Raw genomic sequence first — 18,946 nt, forward strand, 5'->3', positions numbered from 1 at the left:
AGCGCTGGCATTTTTTAACCTACAGTGTGCCAGCATTAGCATTTTGACAAGGGTATTGAATAGCAGGTATTGCCTCCAGTATTCCAGTACCAACATTTTGTCAAGGGTGTTTCTATAAGCCAAGAAGCATGCCAGGGCCAACAGCAGATCTGCATAACACATGCTCGCTAACATTCACTGACACTGACACACACACACGCACACACGCACGCCATCCCATACACAAACACACATGCTCACACATACTCTAGGGTAATAGCAGTGTCCTCCCACATTTAACACTAAAATGGAGTTTGAAGCACTGTGCTGCAAATAAACTCCGAGACAGACTTCAGGAAGAACAAAGCAGGGCTTTCCAGCAACCAGACAGTGAATTCCCAAGAACTGTTTTGGCATCCTGTTTGCGCCCCTTGAAAGCACCCCATGTGTTAAAACCGAACCCTGCAGACCTTTTCCGCAGGAATTTACACTCCATCAAAAAAGAGACTAACTGTGATTGAAGCATGCCTGGCTGGAGGGGGAGGGGGGGTGGTAGTGGCTGTGACAGGAGAGAGGTTAGGCCGAAACAAAGGAATGGCCATACCCAGTGGTAACCTAACAATTGCCAGTGACAGGGAGGACTCAAAAAGAATACTGTATTTCAAAACATTAAAACAGGATAACACAAATGGTGGATAGGTAGTAGCAGTAAATGTCTCACAATGCTACAAACCTGCTCTACCAGGTATACGCCTGGCCACAAGCTACAGATAAGTGTATGTAGCACCGCTGTTGTGAAAATAACTCACTAGTAGTCAATTAGAAGGAAATCCCTCTTTTTGTATGGTCACCCCCCAAGTTTTTCGGCTGATGCAACTGGTCTCTCAACTGAGATTGCAATAAGGCCTGCTAACCAGACCTCAGTGCCCTGACAAAGTTTATGCTGAATTGGCTGTACCCAACGGGAAATGGCTAACTTACCTGTAATTCCCTAGTAAATGGTACCCTGGTAACCTAGGCATGTAAATTAGAGATGTACTCCAGGACTCTCAGCACTGGGTGTACCACCCTGGAGGTCCCCAAAGTAAAACGAGCCCCGCAGTCCCACACTGCAGGCTGGGAGAGCATACGCTCACTGCTAGCCCGACTTTGCCATTAACAGATGTTGGACAGGCCGCATGTTCGAGCTGTCCCCCCTCCCCGCAATGGGACCAGGACCCTGGCTCTCCCTGCATCCCCAGCCAGAGTCCACAAACGACCACCCGAAGTACCCTGCAATCCCTCCACTACAAGACACCAGCTCCGGACCCAGCTGGCCCGGGTCACCATCTACCCCACGACATCGACCCGGCCGCCATCTTGGGGCACTGCAGCACGAGGCCGCGTGGCCTCAACTCGACCCTAACCCCGGGCCCGGCCGGTCCCGACATCGAGGCCCCACCATCCTCCCAGGAGGCAGAGTGATCACTTGGCGAGTCAATGGGAGAAGGAATCGTCAACGGCTCTCCTCCGCCAGGTGTCGATCACCCCAGGCCGCCTGGGCGCTGGCTCCACCCCCCTGCTGGGTGTCTGGACTCCCTCATCCCAGACCTCCCGGCCCCCAGGCGCGAGGGTCCGGACATCAAAGGGGACCAGACCTATAACTGGGGCAGGGCCAGACCAGGAAGGCAGTTGTATCCTGGAGTCGAGAGACCCGAGAAGAACTCATCCGTGTCTTGGCCTGCTGGCGCTGCCGCGGCCCTCTGCCTCGTGAAACCATCGTCTTGGCCTGCTGGCGCTGCCGCGGCCCTCTGCCTCGTGAAACCATCGTCTTGGCCTGCTGGCGCTGCCGCGGCCCTCTGCCTCGTGAAACCATCGTCTTGGCCTGCTGGCGCTGCCGCGGCCCTCTGCCTCGTGAAACCATCGTCTTGGCCTGCTGGCGCTGCCGCGGCCCGCTGCCTCGTGAAACCATCGTCTTGGCCTGCTGGCGCTGCCGCGGCCCTCTGCCTCGTGAAACCATCGACTTGGCCTGCTGGCGCTGCCGCGGCCCTCTGCTTTATGAGACTATCACCTTGGCCTGCTGGCGCTGCCGCGGCCCGATCCACAGACCCTCCAGCTCGAGGATTGTGAGCTCGCCTTTTACCACAACCTGTACCGATCCGGTACCAAGACTGTCCCGCTACCCCCTTTCCCTACAGAGACTAGAAGTGAGAGGACCCCCGGGTCCAAGTTATCCTGTATCGCTGATATCCTTGCCTTAAGAACCTTATATAAAACCTTGAACTCGACTTGGTGTGGTGCCTGTTTGTGGGGAGGGAGGGTACTTGTCTGTACGATCGCCGGAGACGGTCCCCCTCGGGGATCTCTCCCTCGGTATCCGGCCGACCCTCAGGGTCCCCGTCTAACATTGGTGGCCAGCGACGGGATCCGAACCTACGCATAATCGTACAGAAAGTCACTCGCCCCACCACACACAACAACCATGTCAATAGAGAGCGGAACAACGGAAAAATTTCAGATGGAAAAATTGGAAGACTACAACCACCGGGAACTGAAGCAATATTGCATAGAACTTGGACTTCCAACCACAGGTCTTAGCACAAAGGAAGACTTCAAACGAGCCCTAGAAGCTTGGGCAGAAACGGGTACGGCCGTACCCCGAACACAAACAACCGAAACGAGCCCCGCACCAACTAAAGAAAGAGCGGATCTCTCCCTGGAAGAGATCCGAGAAAGAGAAAAAACCAGACTCCACGAATTAGAACTTGCCCGACTGCGCTTGGATGGCGAACTCAAGCTGGCAGAACAAAAAATAACCCTGGAACACTTACGGCTCAGGGAAGAGCGGGAAGACAAGCAAAGACAGAGGGAGCTAGAGGAAAAGAGACTAGAGTACGAACATGAGCGCAATCTCAAAGCACTGGAGATTCAGAAACAGAATAAAGACCTCGGGCTCCCCGAACGACCGACCCCGTCTGCCTCGACCGAGCCCAAGGTTCACATCCCCAAAGATGTCATCCGGGAATACCACAAGAACGATGATATCCAGCAGTGGTTTAAAGCCTATGAGGTGGCAATGACCTCCCACCGGATTCCCCGAAGCGATTGGGGAGCCGGATTATGGGGGAGGTTTGTCAACGAAGGGCGGGACGCCCTGCTGCAACTCCCGGACCAGCTAATGACCTCCTACGACCACATGAAGGCCGCCCTCCTCACTCGATACGGGCTCACACCTGAGATGTACCGCCAACGGTTCCGCGACTGCAAACGGATTCCGGGTACAACTTGGGTGGAGTACGTGAACTTTTTTAGCCGAGCCTTCGAGGGGTGGATCAAGGGCAACAAAGTAACCACCTACGAACAACTCTTTGACCTTATCGTATGGGAACACCTGTCGAACAACTGCTTCGTGGAGCTCCGGCAACACCTCCTGGACAGCAAGCTAACCGACCCTCGACAACTCGCCGCCGAAGCCGACCGGTGGGAAAGCACCCGAGTTGGCCGGAGCGCACCCAGCGAAGTATCCAGATCGTATCGCCCCCGAGGGGGAGGAGGAAGTCAGGGTCGGGGGAGAGACCCCGGCCCCTCGTCACCCCCCAGAAACCCCTCGACCCCGGTTGGCCGGGGAAGCCCTGCCGTCCGGGCCGGTTTCCGGGCCAACATTACGTGCCACAGGTGCCAGCGACCCGGCCACTACGCCAGTGATCCCAACTGCCCAAAGAATCCGAACACGACTCCCCGCCAAGTTGCAGCGGCGGCCCTAGGGGAAGAAATAATCCCGGAAGACCAAGAGGAATACGAGACCGATCCCTCGGAATGGGCACCCGCCGCCATGGCACTGGTCTGCTTAGGGGAGAGAGACATGATTCCGCGGGCCCCCCTTCCCGCCAACACACAGAAGTACGGTCAATGGGTTAACATCAATGGTCGCCGGGCGGAAGCCCTCCGCGACACCGGGGCCAGTGTAACGGCGGTCCGACGCCACCTCGTCACTCCAGACCAAATCTTGCCGAACATTCTTTGCCCTGTTCGATCAGCCGACAACTCCGAAAGCCTATGCCACATGGCCTGCGTCCCCTTCGAGTGGGGAGGAGTAACAGGGATGTTAAAAGTAACTGTCCGCGATGATGCCCCCGTGGACTGCCTCCTAGGAAACGACCTTGAAAGCTCTCCCTGGGCAGCTGTCGAACGGAGGGAGCACCTGGGGATGCTTGGCCTCCCCGAATGGGTCTGCGTCACGACCCGGTCCATGACCGCCCGCGCGGTCCCCAGCCCAGAAGAGCCCGAGTGGCCAGAACCTCCTCCCGCGCTCCTCCCAGAGGAGGCCGCCCCAGAAGCCATTCCCTTGACCCAAACCGAAGAAGGACCCGACCAGCTTCGGGACGTCCCTGACCTGGCACAATGGCGGCAGGAGGGAGGCCCCACGCAGGAACAATTCCGGGCCGAGCAAAAAACCTGTCCTTCTCTCGAAGGACTCCGGCAGCAAGCCCTGGCCCAGAGCACCGGGGATACCTCGGGGGCCCACTGGATCTACTGGGACCAAGACCTGCTCTACAGCGAGCAGAAAATTGCAGAACTAGGGGCCAGTCGGGTGCTGGTGGTGCCCCTTCGCTTCCGAGACTTCCTCCTGAACTTAGCCCACGATGTCCCCCTTGCCGGACACCTGGGGCAGGATAAAACCTACGACCGCCTGGTGACCCATTTTTTCTGGCCCCACATGCGGAAGGATGTCACCAACCACTGCAAGGCCTGCCCCACCTGCCAGGCCAGCGGAAAAAGTGGCCGAAAAATCAAAGCACCATTACAACCCTTTCCTGTCGTCACCACCCCGTTTGAACGAGTGGGAATAGACATTGTGGGGCCCCTCGACCCTCGAACAGCCCAAGGACACCGGTTCATCCTGGTCCTCGTAGACCACGCCACCCGCTATCCCGAGGCCATCCCTCTTCGGACTGTGACGGCCCCCGTGGTGGGCCGGGCCCTGATGGGGATCTTCTCCCGGGTGGGGTTCCCCCGGGAGGTCGTCAGTGACAGGGGCACGAACTTTATCTCCAGATATATGAAGTCCCTCTGGCAGCAATGCGGGGTCACCTACAAATTCACGACCCCCTATCACCCGCAAGGAAACGGACTGGTCGAGAGATTCAACCGCACCCTCAAGGGGATGATTATGGGTCTAGAAGAACCCCTTAGACGCCAGTGGGACGTACTGCTTCCATGCCTCCTGTTTGCCTATCGGGAGGTCCCGCAGAAGTCCCTCGGCTTCAGCCCCTTTGAACTACTGTACGGGCACCCCGTCCGGGGCCCCCTCAGCCTAGTCAAGGAAGGTTGGGAGCAGCCTCCCCAGAAAACTCCCCCGGACATCTACCGGTATCTCCTGGCTCTCCGCAACCAGACCCGGCGGTTCCGAGACACCGCCAAAGCCAACCTCGAGGCCAGTCAGGAGGACATGAAGAGGTGGTACGATCAGCACACGTCCTCCATTGAGTTCGAACCTGGACAACAGGTCTGGGTGATGTCCCCGGTTGAGCCCTGTGCCCTCCAAGACAGATGGTCCGGGCCCTTCAAGGTAATCGAACGCAAGGGGCCCGTCACCTATTTAATCGACATGGAGACTGCCCGGAACCCCCTACGGGTCCTCCATGCCAACAGGCTCAAACCCCATTTTGTGCGATCCGAACTCAGCCTCCTGATGGCTACCGATACTGGGACAGAAGAAGACTCCGAACCCCTTCCGGACTTACTGAGGGCCCTCGAGCAGGATGGCTCAGTGGAAGGGGTCCAGCTCTCCGAGGCCCTGTCCCCGGAGCAACGCCAAGACTGCCAAACGCTCCTGAGGCAGTTCGCCTCCCTGTTCTCCCTCACCCCCGGAGTCACCCCCTGGTGCCTCCACGATGTGGACACCGGGGACAGCCCTCCTATTCGACACCGAGCATACCGCGTACCAGACTGGGTACGAGCCTGCATCCAGACCGAGGTGTCCAAGATGCTGACCCTAGGAGTGATCGAACCCTCAGACAGTCCCTGGGCGAGCCCAGTCGTCCTGGTTCCCAAGGCAGCTGCCCCGGGCGTTGCCCCTGAGCTCCGGTTCTGCGTGGACTATCGAGGGCTGAATGCAGTTACCCGGACCGACGCTCATCCCATCCCCCGGGCAGACGAGCTAATTGACCGGATGGGGGCCGCCCGCTACCTGAGCATCTTCGACCTAACAGCGGGCTACTGGCAGATCGGCCTCACCCCTAGGGCCCAAGAACGATCCGCCTTCTCTACCCCAGACGGGCACTACCACTTTAAAGTCATGCCCTTCGGCATGAAAAACGCCCCGGCAACGTTCCAACGGCTGGTAAACCAGGTACTGGCGGGCCTGGAAGGCTTCAGCGCCGCCTACCTGGACGACATTGCTGTGTACAGCCACCAGTGGACCGACCACCTCCGCCACCTGCGGGAGGTTCTACACGCCCTCCAGCAAGCCGGGCTCACCATCAAGGCCAGCAAGTGCCAAGTTGGCCAAGGGTCCGTGACCTACCTGGGACACCAAGTGGGAAGCGGGCTGGTGGCCCCTCTCCAACTCAAGATTGCTGCCATCCAGGCCTGGCCACCCCCTACGAGCCAAACGGAGGTCCGGGCCTTCCTGGGGCTCACCGGATACTACCGGCGGTTCGTGAAGGACTATGGCAGCATCGTGGGGCCCCTCACAGAGCTCACCTCCAAAAAGAGCCCCAAAACCGTCAACTGGACCCCGGACTGCCAATCAGCCTTCGAGAAGCTAAAGACCGCCATGTGCACAGCCCCCGTGCTCCAGGCTCCCGACTACAGCCGGGAATTCATTGTGCAGACGGACGCCTCCGATCATGGTGTGGGGGCCGTCCTCTCCCAACTCAACACCGAAGGGGTCGACCATCCGGTGGTCTTCATCAGCAGACGCCTCTTGCCCCGAGAACAGCGCTGGAGCATCATTGAGAGGGAGGCCTTCGCCGTAGTCTGGGCACTCAAGAAGCTCCGGCCATACCTCTTCGGCACCCACTTCCGGGTGCAAACAGACCACCGACCCCTGCAATGGCTGATGCAAATGCGGGGGGAGAACCCGAAGCTGTTGCGCTGGTCCATCTCCCTGCAGGGGATGGACTTCACGGTGGAACATCGTCCAGGCCAGGACCACGCCAACGCCGACGGCCTGTCACGCTTTTTCCGCCTCAGCGAGGAGAGTCCCCAGGAAGATGGCTGACTCTCCCCGCCTTCAGCTGGGGGGGACGCATGTTGGACAGGCCGCATGTTCGAGCTGTCCCCCCTCCCCGCAATGGGACCAGGACCCTGGCTCTCCCTGCATCCCCAGCCAGAGTCCACAAACGACCACCCGAAGTACCCTGCAATCCCTCCACTACAAGACACCAGCTCCGGACCCAGCTGGCCCGGGTCACCATCTACCCCACGACATCGACCCGGCCGCCATCTTGGGGCACTGCAGCACGAGGCCGCGTGGCCTCAACTCGACCCTAACCCCGGGCCCGGCCGGTCCCGACATCGAGGCCCCACCATCCTCCCAGGAGGCAGAGTGATCACTTGGCGAGTCAATGGGAGAAGGAATCGTCAACGGCTCTCCTCCGCCAGGTGTCGATCACCCCAGGCCGCCTGGGCACTGGCTCCACCCCCCTGCTGGGTGTCTGGACTCCCTCATCCCGGACCTCCCGGCCCCCAGGCGCGAGGGTCCGGACATCAAAGGGGACCAGACCTATAACTGGGGCAGGGCCAGACCAGGAAGGCAGTTGTATCCTGGAGTCGAGAGACCCGAGAAGAACTCATCCGTGTCTTGGCCTGCTGGCGCTGCCGCGGCCCTCTGCCTCGTGAAACCATCGTCTTGGCCTGCTGGCGCTGCCGCGGCCCTCTGCCTCGTGAAACCATCGTCTTGGCCTGCTGGCGCTGCCGCGGCCCTCTGCCTCGTGAAACCATCGTCTTGGCCTGCTGGCGCTGCCGCGGCCCTCTGCCTCGTGAAACCATCGTCTTGGCCTGCTGGCGCTGCCGCGGCCCGCTGCCTCGTGAAACCATCGTCTTGGCCTGCTGGCGCTGCCGCGGCCCTCTGCCTCGTGAAACCATCGACTTGGCCTGCTGGCGCTGCCGCGGCCCTCTGCTTTATGAGACTATCACCTTGGCCTGCTGGCGCTGCCGCGGCCCGATCCACAGACCCTCCAGCTCGAGGATTGTGAGCTCGCCTTTTACCACAACCTGTACCGATCCGGTACCAAGACTGTCCCGCTACCCCCTTTCCCTACAGAGACTAGAAGTGAGAGGACCCCCGGGTCCAAGTTATCCTGTATCGCTGATATCCTTGCCTTAAGAACCTTATATAAAACCTTGAACTCGACTTGGTGTGGTGCCTGTTTGTGGGGAGGGAGGGTACTTGTCTGTACGATCGCCGGAGACGGTCCCCCTCGGGGATCTCTCCCTCGGTATCCGGCCGACCCTCAGGGTCCCCGTCTAACAGCAAAGGCAAAGCCACTGCTTCCCTAGACGTGTGCAAGTCACCCCTAAGGTAGGCCTAGCTAATCTAAAAGGCAGGGTGTGACATAGGACATGTACTGTACATGTACCGCCAGTAAAACCGACAAAACTATTGTTTTACTGTGGATAGACTTGGTCGCCCAAGTGGCAAGTACAGGGTTACACTCAGATCCCTCACCTTTGCTAACTCATGAACTGTGAGACCAAAGTGGGCAGGCCAAATTATCAAACAACTTGTTATATTAAGCCCAACTTATCTCAAGTCGAAATTAATGTTACTTGTTTCAGTGAGCAGCTTTAGGAAAGCTGCCACTTTGTCTTTAAAACTCCTGTGCCTTCCCGAACACACATCGACCCTACTCCTTGAGACTGCTTTCTGCCCTGGTGGAAAGACATGGCAACGACTCTCAGGAAGGCGCACAATAAGGGATTGCAGGCCAGGGAGTCGTCAGCTCCCTCCTGCAGGAAGCCACTTAGGCGTTGGACCCAAAAAGGCAGACTTGAAAGGTGAAGCAAACGTTAAAGGGCTGATGTGTAGCACCTGGAGGGAGGGCTGCCCCGCTGTAGAGGTAGACAGGCTGACAAGAAGCAGAGTGGGGAAACTAGATGCCAAACCGGTTACCCTAGGGGCATGTAGCCTGAGGTAGCCACACCCCAGGGGTGGGGTAGGAAGGTCTGAACTCAGAGAAGGGTCTCACCATCTTGGGAGTGGGCAGAATGGTGCATAGCCTGATGCAACACTTCACAAGAATGAGAAACGAGGTGGGGAGGGCAGCTGGTAGCCCATTGGCCACTAAAAGCATCCTGTCTTGAGGGCACTTTCCGAGCATAAAGAGGGCACCCCTAACCCCCAGACCTCGCCCAACTTGGAAGGACCGAAAGAGGATGGCCCAGCTGCATTGAGGGTCCAGCAAAGAAAGGCTACACTGACTATGATTACTGTTAGACGGAGACCTGGAGGGTCGGCCGAGCACAGTGATCGCACAGACAGGTAACTTCCCCCCCACAGATGGACACCACACAAAGATCAGGGTAACACCTTTTATAGGCACTTCTGGTAGTAGAGTGGTGCGATACAAGGCGATCAGGACACGATGATCCTCTCAATTCTAGTCTCTAGTAAGGGAAGGGGGTAGCGGGACAGTCTTGGTACCTACGGGTACTGAGGTGTAACGGTGATAGCTCACAATCCTCGAGCTCGGTGTTCGGATGGGTCGGACCGCGGCAGCGCCGGCAGGTCCCGAAGAGGTCGTAGGTGGCAACGGGCCGCGGCAGCGCCAGCAGGTCCCAACGAGGATGAAGGTTACAACGGGCCGCGGCAGCGCCAGCAGGTCCCAACGAGGATGAAGGTTGCACCGGGCCGCGGCAGCGCCAGCAGGTCCCACGAGGATGGAGGTTACTACGGGCCGCGGCAGCGCCAGCAGGTCCCACGAGAATGCAGGTTGCACCGGGCCGCGGCAGCGCCAGCAGGTCCCACGAGGATGGAGGTTACTACGGGCCGCGGCAGCGCCAGCAGGTCCCAACGAGGATGAAGGTTGCAGAGGGCCGCGGCAGCGCCAGCAGGTCCCACGAGGATGAAGGTTGCAGAGCCGCGGCAGCGCCAGCAGGCAGGACAATAGTTCCCAAGGCAGGGCTGTGGCAGCGCCAACAGTCCGTCAAGGATGAGTTCTTCTCGGGGTCTCTCGACTCCAGGATACAACTGCCTTCCTGTCCTGGGGCTGCCTCAGTTATAGGTCTGGCGCCCTTTGATGTCCGGACCCTCGCTCTTGGAGGTCGGGAGGTCCGGGATGAGGGAGTCCAGACACCCAGCAGGGGGGTGGAGCCAGCGCCCGAGGAAGCTGGGGGTGCTCGGCACCTGGCGGGGGAGAGCCATCGACACTTCGTACTCCCATTGACCTGCCAAGTGGGCCGTTCACCTCCTGGGTGGAGGGTGGTGCCGGGATGTCGGGGCCTGGCCAGGCCCAGGGTTGGGGGTCGGGCTGAGGCCGCACGGCCGCGTGGTGCCGTGTCCAAGATGGCGGTTGGGCCGGGCAATGGTGCTGACGGTGGCCCGGGCCCTGTCCTGCGGGGAGGGAGCGAGCCCTTCATGTGGCCTGTCCAACATGCGTCCCCCCCAGCTGAAGGCGGGGAGAGTCACCCATCTTCTTGGGGACTTTCCTCGTCGAGGCGGAAAAAGCGGGACAGGCCATCCGCGTTGGCGTGGTCTTGGCCGGGTCGATGTTCCACAGTGAAGTCCATCCCCTGCAGGGAGATGGACCAACGTAGTAGTTTCGGGTTTTCCCCCCGCATCTGCATGAGCCATTGCAGGGGTCGATGATCGGTCTGGACCCGGAAGTGGGTGCCGAAGAGATAAGGCCGGAGCTTTTTGAGGGCCCACACCACGGCGAAGGCCTCCCTCTCGATGGTGCTCCAGCGTCGTTCTCGGGCCAGGAGCCGTCTGCTGATGAAAGCCACTGGCTGGTCAAGTCCTTCGGGGTTCAGCTGGGAAAGGACTGCTCCAACGCCGTGGTCGGAGGCATCTGTTTGGACGATAAATTCCCGGCTGTAGTCGGGGGCCTGGAGCACCGGGGCGGAGCACATGGCGGTCTTCAGCTTCTCGAAGGCCGCTTGACAGTCTGGGGTCCAGTTGACCTCCTTGGGTTGGTTTTTAGAGGTGAGTTCCGTGAGGGGCCCTACGATGCTGCCATAGTCCCTCACGAACCGTCGGTAGTAGCCTGTGAGTCCCAAGAAGGCGCGGACCTCGGTCTGGGTGATGGGGGACTGCCACGACTGGATGGCAGCGATCTTGAGTTGCAGAGGGGCCACCAGACCGCTTCCCACCTGGTGCCCGAGATAGGTCACGGACCCCTGGCCAATTTGGCATTTGCTGGCCTTGATCGTGAGGCCAGCTCGTTGGAGGGCCTGTAGCACCTCTCGGAGGTGGTGGAGGTGGTCGGACCAGTGGTGGCTGTACACAGCGATATCGTCCAGGTAGGCGGCGCTGAATCCTTCGAGTCCTGCCAGGACCTGGTTTACTAGCCGCTGAAATGTTGCTGGCGCATTCTTCATGCCGAATGGCATGACCTTGAAGTTATAGTGGCCATCAGGGGTAGAGAATGCCGATCGTTCTTGGGCCCGGGGTGTGAGACCGATCTGCCAGTAGCCCGCTGTCAGGTCGAAGATGCTGAGGTAGCGGGCAGCTCCCATGCGGTCGATTAGTTCATCCGCTCGGGGGATGGGGTGTGCGTCTGTTCTGGTGACCGCATTCAAGCCCCGGTAGTCGACGCAGAACCGGAGCTCCGGCGTGGCGCCGGGAGCGGCCGCTTTGGGGACCAGTACCACTGGGCTGGCCCAGGGGCTGTCTGAGGGCTCGATGATCCCGAGTGTGAGCATCTTGGCGACCTCCTCTTGGATGCAGGCCGTACCCGATCTGGTACGCGGTAGGCCCGATGGCGGATAGGGGGACTGTCTCCAGTGTCCACGTCGTGTAAGCACCAGGGGGAGACCCCTGGGGTGAGGGAGAACAGGGTGGAGAACTGGAGCAGGAGGACTCGGCAGTCTTGGCGCTGTTCCAGGGTGAGGGCCTCCGAGAGTCGGACCCCGTCCACGGAGCCGTCCTTCTCCCGTGACCGTAGGAGGTCAGGAAGGGGTTCGGAGTCCTCCTCGGTTCCATTGTCGGTTGCCATCAGGAGACTGAGTTCGGAGCGTGCAAAGTGGGGTTTCAGTCTGTTAGCGTGGAGGACCCGGAGAGGGTTTCGGGAAGATTCCATATCGATGAGATAGGTGACAGGGCTCTTGCGCTCGATTACTTTGAAGGGCCCCGTCCATTTGTCTTGCAGGGCGCATGGCTCGGTAGGAGACATTACCCACACTTGTTGGCCGGGTTCAAATTCGATGGAGGATGCATTTTGATCGTACCACCTTTTCATGTCCTCCTGACTGGCCTCCAGGTTTGCTTTTGCCATCTCTCTGAACCTTCTGGTCTGGTTGCGGAGGGTTAGGAGGTACTTGAAAACATCTGGAGTGTCTTTTAGAGGGGGCATTTCCCAGCCTTCTTTGACTAGGCTGAGCGGGCCTCGCACCGGGTGTCCATACAAGAGTTCGAAAGGGCTGAAGCCGAGGGACTTCTGGGGGACTTCTCGGTAGGCAAAGAGAAGGCCCGGTAGTAGCACATCCCACTGGCGACGGAGGGGCTCTTCCAACCCCCCAATCATCCCTTTGAGCGTGCGGTTGAACCGCTCAACCAGTCCGTTCCCTTGAGGGTGATAGGGGGTCGTGAATCGGTAGGTGACCCCACACTGTTGCCAGAGGGACTTCATGTATTTTGAGATAAAGTTCGTACCCCTGTCGCTGACGACTTCCCGGGGAAAGCCCACTCGAGAGAAGATCCCCATCAAGGCTCGACCCACTACTGGGGCTGTTATCGTACGAAGGGGGACCGCTTCAGGATAGCGGGTAGCGTGATCCACCAGGACCAGGATGAAGCGATGTCCCTGTGCTGTTCGGGGGTCCAGGGGCCCCACAATGTCTATTCCCACCCTTTCGAACGGGGTGGTCACCACGGGGAATGGTTGTAGGGGTGCCTTGAGTTTGCGTCCGCTCTTCCCACTGGCCTGGCAGGTCTGGCAGGACCGGCAATGGTTGGATACGTCATTTCTCATTTTGGGCCAAAAAAAGTGAGTCACCAGGCGGTGGTAGGTCTTGTCTTGGCCCAGGTGCCCGGCCAGGGGGACATCATGGGCTAGGTTCAACAGGAAGTCTCTGAAGTGGAGGGGCACCACCAGCACTCGACCGGCCCCCAGTTCTGCGATTTTCGGTTCGCTGTACAAGAGATCATTGTCCCAATAAACCCAGTGGGCCCCGGTGGTGTCTCCTTGGCTCTGGGCGAGCGCTTGCTGTCGCAATCCCTCGAGAGAGGGGCAGGTCTTTTGCTCCTGCCGGAATTGTTCCTGGGTGGGCCCCCCTTCTTGACGCCACTGAGCCAGGTCGGGAAGCTCGGGGGGCTGTGTGGACCCCTCTGGGGTGGGGTCCGGGTGGTCGGTCTGGAGGAAGTCTTCTTCTGGAGTGATCGAGGGCGGAGGTGCTGCCCATTCTGGTTCTTTTGGTCTAGGGATGGTGCGGGTGGCCATGGACCGGGTGGTTACGCACGCCCAGTCCGGGAGACCCAACATCCCCAGATGCTCTCTTCTTTCCACAGCGGCCCACGGGGAGCTCTCGAGATCGTTCCCCAGGAGGCAGTCTACGGGGGCATCGTCACGGACAGTTACTTTCAGCATGCCGGACACTCCTCCCCATTCGAAGGGGACGCAGGCCATCCGACACAGGCTCTCCGAGTTATCTGCCGATCGGACGGGGCAAAGTACGTTTGGTAGGATTTGTTCTGGGGTCACCAGGTGACAGCGGACGGCCGTCACACTGGCCCCGGTGTCACGCAGGGCCTCGGCCTTGCGCCCATTGATGCTCACCCATTGGCTGTACTTCCGAGTGTTGGCGGGCAGGGGAGTCCGCGGGACCATGTCTCTTCCTCCTAGGCATGCCAGGGTCATGGCGGCGGGTTCCCACTCGAACTGCTCCGACTCATAGGTCTCCGTGTCTTCGGAGACTTGTTCTTCTCCCAGGGCGGCGGCCGCCATCTGGCGGGGCCCGGGGGCCTGGTTCCTCGGGCAGGTCGGGTCACTAGCATAGTGGCCGACTCGCTGGCATCGATGACACGTCACGTTAGCTCGGAATCCCGGGCGCATCGGGGGGTTTCCCCGGCCTGCTGGGGCCGGGGTGGCGTTAGTGGGTGCGGCCGGGGCGGCGTCTCTGCCCCGGCCCGGGCCTCCTCCTCCTCCTCGGGGACGATGGTGACCTTGGTTGGTTCTGTTCTGCTCATTCGGCCCACTCCGGGCCACTCGGGTGCTCTCCCACCGGTCAGCCTCGGTGGCGAGCTGCCGGGGTTCAGTCAATTTACTGTCGAGGAGGTGCTGCCTGAGCTCGACAAAGCAGTTGTTGGAGAGGTGCTCCCACACAATGAGATTGAAGAGTTGTTCGTAAGTGGTTACGTTGTTACCCTTGATCCACCCCTCGAAGGCTCGGCTGAAATAGTTCACGTATTCCAACCACGTCGTACCTGGGATCCTGGTGCAGTTGCGGTACCTCTGGCGGTACATTTCGGGTGTAAGTCCATATCGATTGAGGAGGGCGGCCTTCATGTGGTCATAGGACGTCATTTGATGGTCCGGAAGCTGCAGCAGGGCATCACGACCCTCGTTGACGAATCTCCCCCATAGACCGGCTCCCCAGTCACTTCGAGCGACCCGGTGGGCGGTCATGGCAATCTCATAGGCCTTGAACCACTGCTGTATGTCGTCGTTCCGGTGATATTCTCGGACCACATCTTTGGGGATGTGGACCTTCTGCTCGGTAGGACCCGGGGAGTGCGGTTGCTCGGGCACCCCTAGGTTTTTGTTCAGTTTGCGCATTTCTATCTCCGCTAGTTTGCACTCGTGCTCGTATGCCAGTCTTTTTTCTTCGAGGTCTCTCTGTCTCTGTTTTTCCTCTCGCTCTTCTCTGAGCCGTAAGTGTTCTAAGTTTATCTTTTGTTCCGCCAGTTTCAATTCTCCGTCTAATCTGAGTCGTGCCAAGTCTAACTCGTGTAATCTATTTTTTTCCCGCTCTTGGATCTCTTCATGGGAGGGGCCTGTTCTCCGTTCCTCCGTCCGGGTGGTGTTGACTTCCGGGGCTGCGGGGTCCCGGGGGGTTGCGGTATTTATCTCTGTCCAGGCCTCTAGGGCGTCTTTGAAGTCTTCTTTTGTGCTTAGCCCGGTGGTAGCAATGCCTAAGTCCATGCAAAATTGCTTGAGCTCTCGGTGGTTGTATTCTTCCAGCTTTTCCATCTGGAACTTCTCCGCCGATCCGCTCTCTTTGGTCGTCATTGTGGTTTTAGTTGTAGGGTGAGTTACTGTCTGTACGGTACGCGTTGGTTCGGATCCCGCCGCTAGCCACCAATGTTAGACGGAGACCTGGAGGGTCGGCCGAGCACAGTGATCGCACAGACAGGTAACTTCCCCCCCACAGATGGACACCACACAAAGATCAGGGTAACACCTTTTATAGGCACTTCTGGTAGTAGAGTGGTGCGATACAAGGCGATCAGGACATGATGATCCTCTCAATTCTAGTCTCTAGTAAGGGAAGGGGGTAGCGGGACAGTCTTGGTACCTACGGGTACTGAGGTGTAACGGTGATAGCTCACAATCCTCGAGCTCGGTGTTCGGATGGGTCGGACCGCGGCAGCGCCGGCAGGTCCCGAAGAGGTCGTAGGTGGCAACGGGCCGCGGCAGCGCCAGCAGGTCCCAACGAGGATGAAGGTTACAACGGGCCGCGGCAGCGCCAGCAGGTCCCACGAGAATGCAGGTTGCACCGGGCCGCGGCAGCGCCAGCAGGTCCCACGAGGATGGAGGTTACTACGGGCCGCGGCAGCGCCAGCAGGTCCCACGAGAATGCAGGTTGCACCGGGCCGCGGCAGCGCCAGCAGGTCCCACGAGGATGGAGGTTACTACGGGCCGCGGCAGCGCCAGCAGGTCCCAACGAGGATGAAGGTTGCAGAGGGCCGCGGCAGCGCCAGCAGGTCCCACGAGGATGAAGGTTGCAGAGCCGCGGCAGCGCCAGCAGGCAGGACAATAGTTCCCAAGGCAGGGCTGTGGCAGCGCCAACAGTCCGTCAAGGATGAGTTCTTCTCGGGGTCTCTCGACTCCAGGATACAACTGCCTTCCTGTCCTGGGGCTGCCTCAGTTATAGGTCTGGCGCCCTTTGATGTCCGGACCCTCGCTCTTGGAGGTCGGGAGGTCCGGGATGAGGGAGTCCAGACACCCAGCAGGGGGGTGGAGCCAGCGCCCGAGGAAGCTGGGGGTGCTCGGCACCTGGCGGGGGAGAGCCATCGACACTTCGTACTCCCATTGACCTGCCAAGTGGGCCGTTCACCTCCTGGGTGGAGGGTGGTGCCGGGATGTCGGGGCCTGGCCAGGCCCAGGGTTGGGGGTCGGGCTGAGGCCGCACGGCCGCGTGGTGCCGTGTCCAAGATGGCGGTTGGGCCGGGCAATGGTGCTGACGGTGGCCCGGGCCCTGTCCTGCGGGGAGGGAGCGAGCCCTTCATGTGGCCTGTCCAACAATTACACCTGCTGGGTAGTGAAGAGAGGTACTGTGCCTGCCGGGTCCTGCTCAAGGAGAAGCAGTTTCCAGAGCCCAGTCAAGTCAAGAAACTCAAAGGGCCAGCTGACTGGCCTCCTGTTCGCAGCAGAGGGACACAACAGCTGAAGAAGCTTGTTGGGCAAATGGCAACCCAAAGTCTTCCAGTCACTAACCCCCCCCCCCCACCGTGCAGCAACGAGGACCAAGACCCGATGCACAGAGTTGCAGCAGACTGGAGACACCAGACTTTGGCCAGACCAGGGAGGACTACGTGGGACGACAACTCTGCAACTAGGATCCCCTCACCATCTTCGCGGACCAAGGAAGTCCTTCGGGAAGACAACACCATATAACAGACCCAGTTCCTCACATGGAACGAATATTAACAGCACTCTGACATCTTTCAGGAAGACCTTCAAAAAGATTTTAAAACTATTACAAAACGTGACAGGACTACCTTAAAGTTAACTAGCACAAGTTCCCATTAATTAATTTTCTTCAAGTAATGCATGCTGGGTCTATATATCCCCTCCCACCCAGACAGTACATACTACTAAAAATAAAAACAAGGTTTCCACTTACTGTAATAAAGGCGGCAGAATGTTGCAGTCTAATACATAGTCTCTGCACACAGTGCTGTCTCCAGCAATGTTACCAAGAGCCCAGACTGCCTAGAAAAGGAACGAGAATTAGCATGACACACGATAATGCAACGACATGCCTGTTTGGCAAGATAAACAGGAATAAGCAAGAATCAGTCTCTAGCACGAGAATAAAAATCTAGTTATTCAAAAATGTTCTGCAATGTATCATTATTTCAAAGGCACTCCGAGGCAACTGAATAGTACTGAATGTACTGACAAGTCTCATGCAGGACGCATCTTTACCTAGACAAGGAGCAGTAGCAAAAATCAGAAAAGGTCACTTTTTAAGAGTTATAGAAAATGCTACGTCACCATGGATGCTTTAGAGAACATTACACGGTAGAATAGTTACTTATCTTCAGTAACGTCTTAATTGGTAGAGAATATCTACCTAGAGATTCCTTAACTTTGAATAATCCCCAGACGTCAGAATGGAACCATTTTTTATTTTTAAATGAGTAGTACCCCTTTGGGCCGGTAGATTGCGTCGCTCAGCTCTGCTTGGCGTAATCTGTGCTGGAAGGAACACCTGCGGTGCCTATTCAGGCACCACCCTAGCGCACGGACGTCCGTTGCTTTTCGCAACCTTCCACATCAGGAGCGCCAAACCACAAAGAAGAACAAGGACTACTGGTGTGTGAAACTTAAGCCCCTGAAAAAGGAACAGCCCTGCACCTAAAAATCTGTTCACAAAGTGAAGAGGATGGGTGATGGGGATGTATGAAATCGGTGGCTAGACAGAGCCTCTAAAAAGATAGGGAGTTACCGAAGATAGGTGTTCATATGATCGAGACTACTAGCCACAGATGCCTTACCTTAGAAGTGATACTCCAGCAATACCATCCCAGAGGTGGGTCTACAAACTTGATTGAGACTAGAAAGTCTTATAGGACCGAACGGGAAAAGTGCCCATCTTGACGGACCAGACTGTCTAGGCTGAAGTGTTTGGTTAACATGTGCAACAAATTCCACATTGCAGTCAGATATCCAGGACCAAAATTCCACATTCTAACGCTGTGGTCGCAGCCTGTGCTCTGTTGAAATGAGCACACAAGCCCTCCTAGGGGTTGTTTCTTGGCCAATGCGTAGTAGAGCTTAATGCAAAGCAGCCGCAGAAAGCCAGAGTTAGCAAATAACCCTTACGTGCCCAATGCAGAGCTCTGCTCGGACAGGGTAAGGAAAAATAAAAACTTTGGAAAAGGGTGCAGATAAAGAGTCAGCCTATTTGTCTGTAAACCATACCACAAATTTGCTCCAACAGTGGGCGTATATAGTCTTAATGAAGGGAAACCAAGCTGCCAAGACAACATTGCAGACTTCGGACAGAAGGTCAAAAGGTGTCAACTATCTACGCTCAATCTCGATGGAGCGTTGACATGTTCAGGTGGAGAACCCCACGTGTAACCCTCTAACCCCCGCTGCAGTGACAAGAGCTCCTCCCGAAGGGGCAGTCTGAGCAGAGGGTCTATGGATATCTCAACAGCTCGGGATACTAGACTCTAAGAGCCCAGTCTGGACCAACAAATATGACTTGAATTGATAATGCTGACCATCCAGTACAAACCTGAGAAATTTCCTGCGAGAGGTGTGAATGGAAATCTGAAAGTAGGCGTCCTTGAGATCTAGAGTGGCAAGGAAATCGCCTTGTGCGAGTAAAGGAAGGACCTGTTGAAGCGTGACCATGTGAAAATGGTCTC

The 18,946-nt window shown here is 58.0% G+C and overlaps 1 protein-coding gene across 1 annotated transcript in view; it reads right to left on the minus strand.

The window, feature by feature from the left end:
- Positions 1–18,946, minus strand: part of KPNA1 (karyopherin subunit alpha 1) — a 205,752-nt gene that overhangs the window by 74,118 nt on the left and 112,688 nt on the right. The window contains exon 7 of the mRNA XM_078656634.1: positions 17,188–17,276. Within this exon, the coding sequence (XP_078512760.1) occupies positions 17,188–17,276 (89 nt within the window). The remainder of the gene's footprint in view (positions 1–17,187; positions 17,277–18,946) is intronic.

The sequence above is a fragment of the Lissotriton helveticus genome, chromosome 8 (assembly GCF_964261635.1).
Source record: "Lissotriton helveticus chromosome 8, aLisHel1.1, whole genome shotgun sequence".
In the NCBI taxonomy this organism is placed as follows: domain Eukaryota; kingdom Metazoa; phylum Chordata; class Amphibia; order Caudata; family Salamandridae; genus Lissotriton; species Lissotriton helveticus.